Source organism: Syngnathus leptorhynchus, chromosome 11, assembly GCF_054491065.1.
Source record: "Syngnathus leptorhynchus isolate UIUO chromosome 11, UIUO_Slep, whole genome shotgun sequence".
In the NCBI taxonomy this organism is placed as follows: Eukaryota; Metazoa; Chordata; class Actinopteri; order Syngnathiformes; family Syngnathidae; genus Syngnathus; species Syngnathus leptorhynchus.
Window position 1 is genome coordinate 6,811,463 of NC_141205.1, and position 14,525 is coordinate 6,825,987.

At 43.0% G+C, this 14,525-nt stretch overlaps 1 protein-coding gene across 1 annotated transcript in view; it reads left to right on the forward strand.

Moving 5' to 3' along the window:
- Positions 1-12,818, forward strand: part of LOC147049151 (nuclear receptor subfamily 1 group D member 2-like) — a 45,755-nt gene extending 32,937 nt beyond the window's left edge. Inside the window, exons 3-10 of the mRNA XM_085925089.1 lie at positions 4,914-5,039; positions 8,520-8,831; positions 8,936-9,024; positions 9,111-9,255; positions 10,410-10,957; positions 11,051-11,236; positions 11,327-11,537; positions 11,618-12,818. Coding sequence (XP_085781215.1) covers positions 4,914-5,039; positions 8,520-8,831; positions 8,936-9,024; positions 9,111-9,255; positions 10,410-10,957; positions 11,051-11,236; positions 11,327-11,537; positions 11,618-11,814 — 1,814 coding nt within the window. The 3' untranslated portion in view covers positions 11,815-12,818. The remainder of the gene's footprint in view (positions 1-4,913; positions 5,040-8,519; positions 8,832-8,935; positions 9,025-9,110; positions 9,256-10,409; positions 10,958-11,050; positions 11,237-11,326; positions 11,538-11,617) is intronic.
- The last annotated feature ends 1,707 nt before the right edge of the window (positions 12,819-14,525 follow it).

The following is a 14,525-nucleotide window of genomic DNA, read 5'->3' on the forward strand; positions in this document are numbered from 1 at the left end:
GGAAAAGAGGGGGGTAGTGTAAAGGGGCACATAGAGGGTAGAAGAGTGTGAGACGGGGAAATAAGAAAAAACAGAGGGAGGAAAAATAGAGACAGTGGGTGGATTGGAAGTTGGGGTGATTAGAGAAGTTTGATCCACATATGGGAATGATCGTCTCATTATGGCAAATACGTCGAAGTGTTGTCGCTTGGGGTACAGCGACTGATTGGAGGGGCACACCATGACAAAAATGAGATTATTGGATGAGAGAGAAATCATGATGGGTAATTGGAGCAGGAGAAGGAGATGAAGACTGGTGATTCCTAACAAGGAATTTTCCAAATTGAGGTCTTGGAAATTTTAAAGGCTTCCTGCCTGGCGCTGAAGGCCATTTCAGCCCGCGCCGCATCTCCTCACATGGACAGGAAGCATTTAGATGGTCACTACGTCATTTTGCTCAAAGGCTTCTTTATGGGTAATGTGTTAAACAGTATTCTTATCTTCATAACAGAACTCATAAAGTACAACTCGTGAAACTATCTACATTTTCAAATATTATTAAACAGTCAGGGGGCGTGGCTTGTATACAGCAAAACAATATTTTTATTATTTTAAAATTCTAATAAACAGCTCTTTTTAGTTTTTTAGGATCAGGGTGTTAGACATTCTTGAGGGAATTCTTATAGTCTGATTATAGAATGTGAAGCGTTTCTTGATTGTTGCACTTGCTGAAAAAGTACAAGTAAGCCAAAAATGGCTAGTGACTGGTGACCCACATGCGTACAAACACTCTGTATACACTCTGCACAGGAAACACCTGGCAATGACGTGCACATTTTGTTTGTTTTTTGTTTTTAATTCCAACAGGTTGTCCTTTTAAAGATTTATTAGCTCAATTTGGGATGTGGGCGAATGCAGCCCTTGAGGGCCACAGTCTGCTTGTTTTATTGTCTACATTTTCATGGACTTCAAGAGGCTACAGAGGATTTGTTTGGATTTGATTTGTTTAGATCAGGGGCGAGCAAACCGGCAAGGGACCGCATCGAGAAAAAATTCACATTCTTCACTGTTTGGACCCTGGGCCCTTTTGGATGTGCTGTATTTTTGTTGTCCTCTTGTTCCTCCCTGGCTGAGGGTGATGCTGCTAGCTTCGGTCCCTCATAAGTGGTGATAGCTGATTGGTGAGAATCCAAATTCAGTTCTTTTTAATGCAAGACGAATCACATGAAAGAATGAAAATATTGGGAACAACACATGACGTGATGCCACGTCGAACACTGCATGCCAGAGTTGAAGTCGTGCACAAAAATGAAGACTGATTCAAGCTGTAAGGTTTTGCATAAAGTTACAGTGAATGAATAATGAATGGTTCCCCCTGCAGCTTCACCAAATATTAGAATTCCCTATCACTCTTTTGGGACAAAAGTAGATCTGTCAAAATGCTGCAATGTGGCGCTTCCCTCTCGGGATAATGTGGCACCTCATCACAAGAGGCTGCCTGTCAACAGATGTCAGCATATTTTAACTACCTAGTGGGAAAGTCTGTTTGCCTGCCCGAAACATTTTTTTTTTATTGAGAGCAAACAAGGACATCAGGCATTGAATTTGCAGTCACACTACAATTTTTTTTTGCATGAGACTAATGTCCTCATGACCAGTGGGCCTCAAAAGCAGTAAAAGCACATTTAATTTTTTTTCACTGTTTTATTGTAACCATCTGTTCAATACATTCTCTTCATATTTCCTTCAGCATGCTAAATATACACTCACAAATCACAACATTGGGTACTATTGCACAATCTAATAAGATCCAAAACAACATTTTTTTATTGACAGAGGTAGTAAGCAAATTTTGTATTTATTATTGGAGTGATAGAACTACGATATATCATCCGAAGCAATGAATCTTAGGGCCACATAATTTGGCTACACAAGTTCCTATTTTTTCAAAAACGCCCCTTAACTTATTAGCTGCAGAAATATCTCTAAATGATGATGGGGGGAAAAATACTTGAAGAGAACAATTTTTTGATACGTTTGTGACATTCCTGGCCTATTTATTAGTGCGTGTCAAATCCTACAGTACTCACAACCAAGTAAACCATCTTGCTAACTTACATTGCCATTCAGTTCTACCACCAGTGTTATGCTAATACTCAGAAATAATTGGCTAGAATTACTGAGTGATAAGAATGCATTCATACATGAAACAAGATTAAAGTACACAACATTAAATACAGTATGTGCCACCTCAGAAGGCCTATACTTTCTTGAAACATCAGACTGCTGGCCGAGATTTAACTTGCTCTTAGAGAGCTTCATGATCACAAGAACACTTATAATAGTCCCTCAGGGGAATAACGTAAAACCTATTTCTCCATCATGTGTGATGAACTTGCAATCCAAACAAGCAAAGAATATGCCTCAAAGTAATATAACAAGCATGCATTATTAGAACGTGCCAGTGACATGCGTATGACCTTTTTTTATAGGAATGATCACATTTTCATCTGTAATGACAAACAGACGAAAAAACGTATGTGAGGCCAAATTAACGATACACCTCAAGCAAGCACACACTGACACCTTGTGGACAAAAACTGAAGTGACACATTTGGGCATTTCGTGAACTTGCAGTATCTTAATTTAACCACACAAAGGCACTGCTGTTTCACTATTGCATCGAGGAAAAAATGTCAGCTTTGGGGTTACAGTTTTCGCACATCAGGTAATTTTATGGAAACCATTCATTCTGCCTCAAGTTACTTTTGCTAAATGTAATATAAATATTAGTGAATACGTTCGATAGAAATTAAACTGTCACAGCAGCCTTTACACATAAACACGTACGCTTTACAAATATTATAATACAACCCACAAAGTAAAAACAAAAACAAGGTGCAACATTGGGATGAAACTAAAATTAAAGAAAATCTACTCATAACAAGAAAAACAGGATTAGGATGTTGCATGTTGGGGTTGGTAAATATTGTCTCAACAGACAAGGCTTCAGGATTTTCTTTCTCAAGGCTAAAGGGGTGTTTGAGAAAATGAATGTATTTTAAACTATGAACTAAAATGCTAGATGAACCATATGGGGTTACTCCGATTTCTAATGGGGCTATAGCACCCCCTAGCCCTAGCACTATCCCTGAGTCAAAAACTGTTCAAATTTGTTCAATGATTGCTAAATCCATCCATCCATTTTCTATCCCGCTTGTCCTGATTAGAAAAATTGGTAGCAATATGACCTATATATGAAATATAAATAAACCCAATTGGTGGATGCCTTTTTTTTGGAAATACCATTATGTCATTATGGCCCAATAACGTTGGTCGCCACAAACATTGGAGTGACCTTTAAACCTATTATTTTAAATGACCACATTCTTGACAGACTTAATCTATCAAGACTACATTCGAGCGGTTGAGAATAACATCATGCTTTGATACATCCAGGTCGTAAAATATGACCCACATTCAATCTCGATACGCCTGCCGCCAAAGGGCAGAGTTTTCATCTTTTATTCTTTTTTTTCATGTGACGAGCCCACAATTTTGAGCACATTTGGTCGTTTTTTTTTCTTCTTCTTCTTCAGCTCATGTTTCCACAAGCAGCTTGTGACCTACATTCGGGCGGTCCCAGCCAATCTTGTGCTGATAGCTTGGCTGTGTGCAAACACAATCTGCAGAGAGCAGGAACGTGAGGAGGGTGGGGGAGGGACAGGGGAAGTCACGCTGAGCACCGCCCACAACGCACGTGCAGAGTGTGACGAAGAGAGATCGTCCAAATGCAAACACCGCTCACTCGCCCAATGTGCGGTGGACTGTTTGAGCACGGGAGGAATGCACGCAGGCTGGAAGACACCTGCATTCACTGAAGTACTCAACACATTCATAAACCAGGAGACTGTTTTGGTGTGTGCTAATTTGACTTTTGTCACCTGTCCTTATCATTATACGACACAAGGGCTTTGCATTGTTTCTAACTGAGTGAAAAGTGCTTTTTGCTAAAGAGCCAGAGTGATTCTGACTACCATAGACACATTTTTTGTGTGTTTTAAAATCCTCAGCTAATAACAAGGATTCAAATTTTCTGACTAAAGATGTCAAATTTGATTCTTTGCCACAGTAATCCTGATGATTTCCCACAACAACACTAACACTAGTGTTTGGGAATCACTGCTCTAGTGTGAAAGAGGCTACCTCCCTGCCCTCCAACAACAGATGGAGTATTTCACACCGAGTGGGACATCTTGTCAGCTCTCGCTCGCATCCCTCCATCTTGCTGCGAGCTCAGGCAGTCTATTTGCATAAAATGTGTGTCAGTAGGGCAGCGTTGGCTCACATGCCATGTGCACATGCAGCAGAGCTTTAAGCAGCATTCCAATGTGCAAACAGCCCAATGAGACGTCTCCGAGCGGGGGTTCTCAGCCAATGAGAGGCCGAGCACGAGCGAAAGGAGTGGGGGCGTGAGGGGGAGGCGGAGGACCAGAAGGGTGGGGGCAGAGAGAGAGAAGGAGAGAGACGCATCAACAAACGGGCGGCGGAGGGGACACGAGAGAGAAAAGGAGAGAGGAAAAAAAACGGTCACATTTGTCAGGCACCTGAAAACGTGCTGGTTATTTCAGGACGCGTGTTGCTTATTGATGAGTGGGGTGTGTTTAAACTACTTGCACTCTAATCGTGTTTTCATGGTGACTGTACATGGCAAGTAGTTCAGTGTGACAGAGGAACCCCTTTGAGCCGCACGTCCGTAGAAAGCCATTCACCTCTGAGTTTTTTTTTCTGGATTGAATACAGCATTGCTCTATTCCTCCTACTTAAGAGTTTTTGCTCTGCTGACCGGATTTTCTCAAGAACCCCCCAGACCAATGCCCTGTGCACATCCCTGCTCTTTTGATTTGTGGGATACGCTCTCTATGCCTTGGCAGTTCAGGACTCTTTCACCTGTGTCTACCAAACTCCTCGTCAGCGGCAAACTGAGGCGCTAAACAAAACGAGAACAACGGAAGCAACGTCTGCCTATCTACTAGGAAACATGGAGAATAGCCCCGGAGGTAAGCCTTCTTCTCTATCAACCCACAGCTACATAATGTGTATTATAAATTAGAGTAACTGTCAGTAATGCGGTTGAAAATGGGATGTTGTGCGTATGTAGTTGGTTTATTTCAAATATACATGGTGCTTTACATGGGTACAATGTGGATGAATAAAACTTGCAATAGTCTTATTCATGTCCAGGTTCTGTTGCTACTTGATGATCAATCTGACTGACAGCTGCAAGCACGGGAAGCTGCATGCTCTCCATAAGTGACCTTTTGACATTTGACTTTCGAACAATTGCATGTAAACAAACTCACGTGGAGTAAGACCTAAAATGCCCCTTGAGCATGAGGATGCATCTCCGCCCCTCCCAAAATGATGACCCTATCGCTCATTTGAGTGCATGCATGACACGGCGCACCCAATATGGTGATATCGCCTCTAGAATACAGTGGAAATCCCAACAGAGGCCTTTCTAAGTACATCAACGTCCCCTATATCGTTTCAAGTGCCATGTCTTTTCCCTGCCCAGTGCATCATGGGTAGAGGCGGCAACGATAATACTTGCCGATCATGCGGCCGGTTTCCTACACGCGGCCCCGCCTCGCCCCACCTCGAGCACACAACACGTGTAACAACCTCGTCGTCCACGTGCCGCGCATGATTTCCTCTCAGCCTCGCCCCTCACGGATGCTCCTCTCCAAGCAGGCTCGTGCACGCTTGCTCGCTCCAGGGGCCACCACAGGGATTCTTCTGTGTTCGCAGCGAGTTTGGTCAGTGGGTCAAAGGGGTTTAAAAGTGTCCTTTTGCACAATTTAATCAGGCTGCTTTGCAAATTACTCAATAGCAGTCACAATCAAGTGTACTTCATTGTATTCCAGTGAAGTGAAACATATGTACATCCGGTAAGACCAGCTTTTCTGGCCACCAAGTGTCCTTAACACGAGCCTTCAATTTTCTTTCATTTAATATAATTTCATGAATCATTTGTTTTGAGGCTTGGATGGATGTTTTCCAGTACTGATGCTCATGAACTTTCTGGTCAGTCAGCAGGAGGGTTGACTAAGTCATGCAGTGCAATAGAAAAATAGTCCCCAAAAGTTAATTATTTGCTTTTCACAAGTTAAATATAAAAAGATGGCATTTAAATTTAAATGTGTATATGTCCATCAATTATCGACTGGATTTTCACTGATCCGATTCAGGGTCATAGGGAAGCTGGAGCTTAGCCCAACTGACTTTGACCGACTATCAGGCAATCGTAGGGCAGGTGTTAACATGTGCGTCTGCATGTCTGAATGCGTCACAAATGTACTTAACACCATTAGGATCATTCTTCTCGATTTCTGGAGGAGTTAAGATGACGCAGATATCAAAACTCTGTGAGTCACATCTGTGGTCTAGGCTGCGTTGACAAATAACGAAATTATAGTACATATCTCAGGCAATGAAATTGGTACAACCCGCCTCTGTCAACTGAGGTTTGTTGTTCATGAAGTTCGGTCGATCACTTTGACTGCCTCTACCAAAACATCCCGTTCATAAAACACACGAGGCCAGCCTTTGCACGTGGGTTAGGGCTTACCACCCATACACAACTGTAAATGTTCACACAGAGGTTGGGGAGGGATGGGGGGGGCTCTGTGAGTCATGACATGAGATTGATGTTTATACAGTAAGCTTGCCACGGTCAGATGCCTAGGAGGCGGGAGTACACGAGATGGGAAGTCATAGAGAACTGGCTAGTGGGAGGGGGTGGTGGTTTGTTTTGTTTATTCTATAGCTCTTTGGGCCCTGTGCGAGTCCACAGATCACGTGTTTCAACTTGTGCATGACTACAGCGCTGTATTCTCGGAGCTCACTGTGACACCCAGTCAAACTAGATTCCAGGAAGTTGTTCGGGGGCCAACTGAATAGTTTTCAGGGCGGATGAGGAGTGTGTTGCTGAATGAAGTGAGGAAGTTTGTACCATGTGACGCCGGCTGTGACTCAGGTGGTACACATGTTCATAAAACCTTGTTCACACACACACACACACACACACACACACACACAGACACACACACACAAACGAACAAGAGGCACATGGATCATCATTGTGTCAAGTCACGGCTACCTCAGGCTCACTCGCAGTTGACACGTGTGAGGAAGGACAGGAATTAAGAAGGGAGGCACTTAAAGCCTCCAAGAAACACAGCACGTTTTTTCAAGGAGAGAGCACTGGAGCAAGAGGCTAATCAGCTATTCCAGGCTGATTCAAGGTCATTAATGGGAAACGTACACAAAAAAATGATAGTGGGAATGAGCCAAGGGTAAACAGTCTCTACTAGTAATCTGGTAGACCAAATAGCAGATTATTGGTGATTAAAACAGCAACGTGACAAGTTTGTCTATATATCCTTTTTGACAACCTAACCCACTCCAAATAATCGAACTGCTGCTATAAAGCGATGTATACTTGTGATGAAAACAAATTTTGCCTTAAAATTGATCAGTTGGCCCACAATTTAACACTAACACTCTTCTAGATTCACTGATCCAAAGTATTGTATGTTGAAGGCACAGGGATAATGTGGACTGGAGCCAATCAGGTAGCCTCAGTATTCCCAACGTGATCTCGGCCGAGCGCCGATTATTGCACTGCTGCTGTTGTCTACACGAGACTGCGCAAAAGGGCCTTGTGAGCCGGGCGGGAACTGTGTCAAGAGTCCATGTGAGCTGGCGGTCAGGTGGCTGGCGGATAGATGGGTCTGCGTGCTCAGAGCCAAAGAGAAGAGGGAGGGAGGGTGGGAGGAGGATGGAGACGAAGGGAGGGGGTAGCAGGAGGCGTAAGGATTGTGGTGAAGCGAAAGCGAGCGGGCGGGCGGGAGGGAGTTGGCTGGCTCAGGCTGCACGTGAGAGGGAGTCTTTCATCTTGTGGGAAGAAAACTGTCTGCAAAACAAGGGGGATGGCTGCGGGGGAGTTGCATTCAGGGGTAATAGGGCATTTCCAACTTGATGTGACATCCTTGAACAAAGGCCACGTTTATAGCTCATATGAGGCACATACAGTAACAAAAAAAAGAGGATAGACAAATGTAGGAAATATTTAAGTTGTCTTTATTTTTTTTGCCTTTGCAGTACTATTATATTTAGACAATTAAATATTACATATAAATATATATTAAATATGTTTGTATGTACCATGTGAGGATCTACTTTCATGCAGCAAAAGAAAAACAAATGATTAAAAGTGTCACTCACCATTAGCTACGCTTCATCGAACTATGCCCGTTTGGTGCATTTGAACAATGATTATGACCCTGATTGAATAACAACTCACTTGGCAGTTTGTTATTGCAAAATGAATAAACTTGTTGGCACGCAATAATAATAATCCTCCAATGAAGCATCACTCTATTAAATCTTTTCAGGGTCGAGTCAAGTCTTTAGCTTTCAGCTAATTTTGGATGTTGAATCCAATATTTAATTTCTCTGTATGTTTTTGTGTACAGGTGGTGTCATTCTTTATGCCGGCTCCTCTGGCAGTGCCAGCCCGAGTCCTGGCAGCCCATCCAGTGGATACCAAACCCAGTCGCCCTCCTCCCATTCGCAACCCTCATCCCCAGAGGGTATCTCCTTTCAGGAGATTGGGGCCATGAAGCAGCAAGGGGAGCAAAGGGGAGGGACGCCTTCCCCAAAAATGGTCTTCCAATTTCCAGAAGTCAACAATGCTCCAGTTGCCCAAGTTACAACTGTGTCATCGGCCACCTACAGCCATCCCACGGTGGCCAAAAGACCTTGTGGGTTTACTGGCACCTTCCCAAGTAAGTACATGGCCTCTACTCTCCCACCTGTCATCTTCCTTTTCCGTCTACCTGCTAGCAGCTATTGCGTTCCTCTCTTAAATGGTGTCCTTACGTCTTCACAGAAACCGGAGGGATGGTGCTTCTGTGCAAGGTGTGCGGGGACATCGCATCCGGATTCCATTATGGCGTCCACGCCTGTGAGGGCTGCAAGGTGAGCTCGCCAAAGCGTTATTCGCTCCACCTGCCAAAATCCTGTTTTTGCCATAGATAATGAACGCTCCTCTCATTTGTCTGCAGGGTTTTTTCAGACGCAGCATTCAGCAGAATATCCACTACAAGATGTGCGTGAAGAATGAAAACTGTCTCATCATGCGCATGAACAGAAATCGCTGCCAGCACTGCCGCTTTAAGAAGTGTCTCTCTGTGGGCATGTCCAGAGACGGTAAGAGATGTGCACACACTATAAATGGAACATGAGGCACTTGCATCGCAGGGCGAGTTGTTCAATCGATCACAATGATCAATTACGGTGGATTATAAATCCACAGTCATAATTTTAAGAAGCATTGCTGCTTTTCACTGGTTCTTTTACTGTCCTCTATCCTCCCTCCCTTTTTCGTTTGTAGACTTCAGTTTCCTCACTAGTTGCCTTCTGATTTATGACTAGAGGAGCTCTAGAGTCCCAGTAGTCATCAATCACTGAGAAATTGCGACAAATATAGTTTATTTTGGGAAATTGGGACACCAGAATTGGTGATCATGCACTCAGCGTGATGCAGAGCCTAACCTCTGCTTTCAGGCAGTCTTTCATTAATCATGGCAAAAGTGAGTGTTCCACTTTAGGTGTTATACATGTAATCTGGCCTTTATTGAAAATGTTCACCGCAAGGGGCTCCGGCCTCTTGGGAGATGGGCAAACTAGGTGATGATACATCATCTCTTTTTGGAGCAAACATTTTTAGTTGACCTCAAAAAGCTGTATTATAATGTAGGACTGAAAAATCGGACTGAAAATTCAGTAGCTCTCAGCAAAGGAATAATTTTAAATAAGAATATTAGAAAAAGGCAAAAGTATAGTTAGGACTTGGTTAATCATTGGGATTTATGTTTGTTAAGATGCAGGAATCATTTTTATATCATGTATTGATTGGCAACATTTGAAAAATTTATTTTCCCCACCCAAACTAATTTCTATCTCCCCTACCTGCCTCTTGTCTTTTTTAACCTTCCCCCTGGTCAATTTATAAATGACATCATATTTAGCACTGTTGACCCAGTGACCTAGTTCTTCAGCTCAAGAGAAAGGCAACGTTCAGATTTGAGACAGAATGCGAGAAGTGACGGGGGGGAGGGGGGCATTGTGAGAGCATCGACGGAACTATAAATAGGGCTGTCAGAGCAGGAGCGGTAAAAAGAGGGGAGGGCTGACCGTAATGCTGGAGGGAAGGAACAAGCTGTCCAATAAGGTGATGACTTTAGAACAACATTAATGTAGAGGCTTTTGAATTTCTAAACTATGACTGTTTATAAAAGCATCACATTTGGGCTTTTGCAGAGTGTGCATTCTAACAGAAGGGCTCTCTCTTGCTTCCTCAGCTGTGCGTTTTGGTCGCATTCCCAAACGGGAGAAACAGAGACTCTTGGATGAGATGCAGAGCTATATGAACAGTCTAAATGAATCAGCCTCCATGGAGATGGAGATGTCACCTCCCTCCGACACCCACTGCAGCCCAAAAAACCAGACCAACGAAGGAGCGGGCTCCGCAATGCAGTCGTACCAGAGCGACTTAATAAACAGCGAGAGGAAAACTCTCAAGAGACCCGCCAGCAACAGCAACATTGGAGCTTCTTTCCACAACGCTCCTGCACAGGTGCAGGAAGCGGCCCCAGCACATGTGCACCACACGTTCCAGGGAGACCTGACATCGGGATACGGCGTCCCCTCAAAGTGTCCCGTCGCCCACAGCAACAACGCCAACACATCCAATAATAACGTCAACATTTCCAAGTACAACTTCAGCAATCAAAATCAGTGTCCCGTTCGTGGCGGCCTTTCATCTCAGCACTTTGCGGGCAATCAGAAGACTGATTCTCAGAACCAAAATTCCTGTCCCTGGAAACTAAACGGTGGAGCCAAAGTCTTGGTGAGTCTTGAAACATTCTTCCATTTTTTTCACTCCTCATAATGTCAGTGCGAAGGAGCTAATGTATCTGGTCGTTTTGTCTTCTCCTAACAGGCATGTCCGCTCAACTCTTGTCCGGTGGCTCCAGCCAGTCGCTCCAGTCAGGAAATGTGGGAGTCCTTTTCGCAGTGTTTCACTCCTGCCGTCAAAGAAGTGGTGGAGTTCGCAAAGAGCATACCGGGCTTCCAGACTCTCAGCCAACAAGACCAAGTCATGCTACTCAAATCTGGCACTTTCCAGGTACATTGCGTAACCTTGTATGGATTGTTTACATGCGATAACGGCGGCAGCCTCCAAAGTTCGTTCAATGACTCTTGTATTGATTTGCAGGTGCTGATGGTAAGGTTCTGCTCATTATTTGACCCCAAGGAGAGGACAGTGACCTTCCTCAATGGGCAGACATACTCCCTGGCATCGTTACGGGCGTTGGGCATGGGTGTTTTACTGGACGCCATGTTTGATTTCAGCGAAAAGCTTGCCTCTCTGGGTTTGGAACCAGATGAGATGGCTCTTTTCATGGCTGTCGTGCTTGTTTCAGCTGGTAAGACACAAACTTATAGAGGCGCAACACATTCTCATTCCGTCCATGTTTCTAACTTATTTCCCTACCGTTGCCTTTAGATCGTTCTGGTATCGTGGATGTGGGAGCAGTAGAGCAACTGCAGGAGAACCTAATCAAAGCTCTGCGCACACTAATTACGAGTCGCCGGCCGGACGACAGCACCCTCTTCCCCAAGTTGCTGCTACGTCTGCCGGACCTGCGAACCTTGAACAACCAGCACTCTGACAAGCTTTTAGCGTTCCGCATAGATCCGTAAACGAGCACGAGGCCCACTGAGATATCTGCTTCGGTGGGTGGGTGGGTTTGGGGGGGGCTTCTTGGCTTCCTATTCAAGCCGGGCCCGCCGCAGATGTCGGCCCCTGCGTGACGGATGCTTGTTGTTGGAACTTGGCCGAGTACGATGGCGTGAGAGAGGGGACTCTTAAAAAGCTCAGCAGGGGAGGCGGAAGCCCTTGAACTCAACCGATTGCTTGCTTCCAAGACTGTCCGTTAAACGACTTCAAACTATGTTCTTCCTGGTTGGTTCACCAAATGCTGACCTCTCCTCCCTGAAGTTCTCCGTCGGTCTTTTGTCCTCTCATCCAACTCGGCAGCAAAGCACACACACACTCCAGGAGCTTGTACAAACCTTCACCAATGACGAATTTTGACTGTACAATCTCACCTCACCTGTAAATGGCATGCTCCAGACATCAACAAGTCCTTCAACCCAGAGTAGATGAGAGCAATAGATATGAAGCCAAGCTAAAAGAATGGTTCATATGTGCTCCCATCAGCTATTTTCACATCATGAGTAAATCACCTTATTGTGGAATGAGAGATATATAATGATGTATTTTTAAGAAATGAAAATAAGTTGTATTGTGTCGCTACGTGCTAATCAGGGAGAAATTATTGGTCGCTCAGACCGAGTCTGATGGGTTTTCACTGAATATATTCTTTGTAAATTTTTGTAAATATTATGCTTGGTTGGTAGTATGAAGAGTCTTGGATATGTTAATGAAGATGTTAAGTATTGTATTAAGCCAGCATCATTAACAATATATTATAAATTGCTCCATAAACTGCATTTGAACCATGCACTCTGAATATAAACTTTTTATTTGAAAATATATGAACGAACTAAATGTATTGTCAACTGACTGCATCACTTGTGTATATTTTGTAACTGTTTTGTGGTTACACCATAGAGTACTATTATTAAATAATGTTATAGAGAAATTTCCCTGTGCTCATTCTCATTCTTAATTCTCCGAACAGGATGTTTTCATCATCATTATCGCTGCCAAGACACGACATGCACAGTAACCTAGCAACAGAAGAAATGTTTCCACTGGTCTAAGAGGCACGACGGCATAATCAACAAGGAAAATCAGAATTTTCTATGGTGTGCTAATAAGTAAATATGCAAAAACAAATACACAAAATAAATATTTGGAGTTGCCAAGCATTTAGAAGGAGCTATTTTCTCCACATAAAATGATCATGGACATGTATGATGGCAATTCCAAAATTTAAGAGCTCCCCAGACAGGCTATGAGACAGAACAAAGAGAATTGCCTCATTCATAGAAGTCCTCATTCATAGAAGTCCTCGGAAAATTGTAATTGTTCAGGAATAATATCTGAAAACAGGAACTACTCTTCTTGAGCATAAAATTTGCCCTATTTTTAAAACTAGCCTGGAGTGGATGCGTATGATGCCCAATTGTTAATGATAATTAAATGTCAAGATGGTCTTATCCAGTACAATTTAGCAACATCCTGTGGGTTCTTTTTTTCATTTAATTAATTATTATAAAAGAGGAATGAAATTTAGATTTTTCTTCTTAATGTGCCATTTCAAATAACAAACATCTGACAATGCTGAGGCAGCAGTGCACCATAAAATCAGGAATTTGAGATAAGGGTCAACAAATCCAAAACTATCATGCCTCGTTCACAGGACCACACCTGTTTGGGAAGGAATAGCAGAAAGGCGGGACAGGTGTTAAGTTTGACATTCAACACTTGCCCTGTGGTGTTGAAAGCAAATGCCACTGTCTGACAAGTTTTCTATACACCACAGCAGACAGTGACATCACACCTCATTACTTAAGTGAGTATTATGAATGCATACATATGCTGCAATATACTTTGCTTGGTTTTGCGTTAAAGGCACAGGCTGATAAATAATTGCCTGTTTAAAGTTGAAAGGTCTTCTGCTGTAGTTTCTTTTGAGGCTAATGTAATGACAAAAGGGAAGCAAAAGGGAAGGTTTTATATAAGATTTAGATAATTACTTCCTGCAACCAACGGAGTGAATCTCAGTTAAGGAGTTCCAAACTTTCCAGAAAAAGGCAAGAGGCAATGTGATCTTTAAGAACCCTTGGGGATGTCTGAAATGCAGACACCCTCTTATTATCAACATAATAATGAAAGAAAAAAGATCATATATGGCCATACGTGTTTTCACAGGTATTCTCTTTCACTTCCAGGTCTTCAAATAAATGAAGTAAACCAAACCATCAGCACAGCTAATGTCTTGATCTAAGCCAAGCCACTTCAGGACACCCTAATGTTCTGCTGGATCATATTTCACAGCCGGGCTTCAAGGAAAATAAATGAGCTCCAAACATAGCCGCAAAGCCCAAACTGCAGTTTAATAAATTGTGGATAAAAAGGGCTACACAACACTATTTATGACCATAACTACTTTTTGGGCAAAGACGCGCTAAATTTATTTGAAATGAAACACAATTTGTTATACTGTCTTCTGCTGCTATCTGGTGGAAAGACGATGGTATTGCATGCAGAAATACTCAATCCCAGAAATATAAGATGAGCAAAAATTCAATCACTAGTCAATGCATGAATCAAATATTTGGCTCACATATGCAACAATCCAATACTGTACAAAACAAAATGTTTCCTCACAAAAATAATAACTCAATTTCAAACAATGATTCGTTTTTTTTCCTTTCAATTT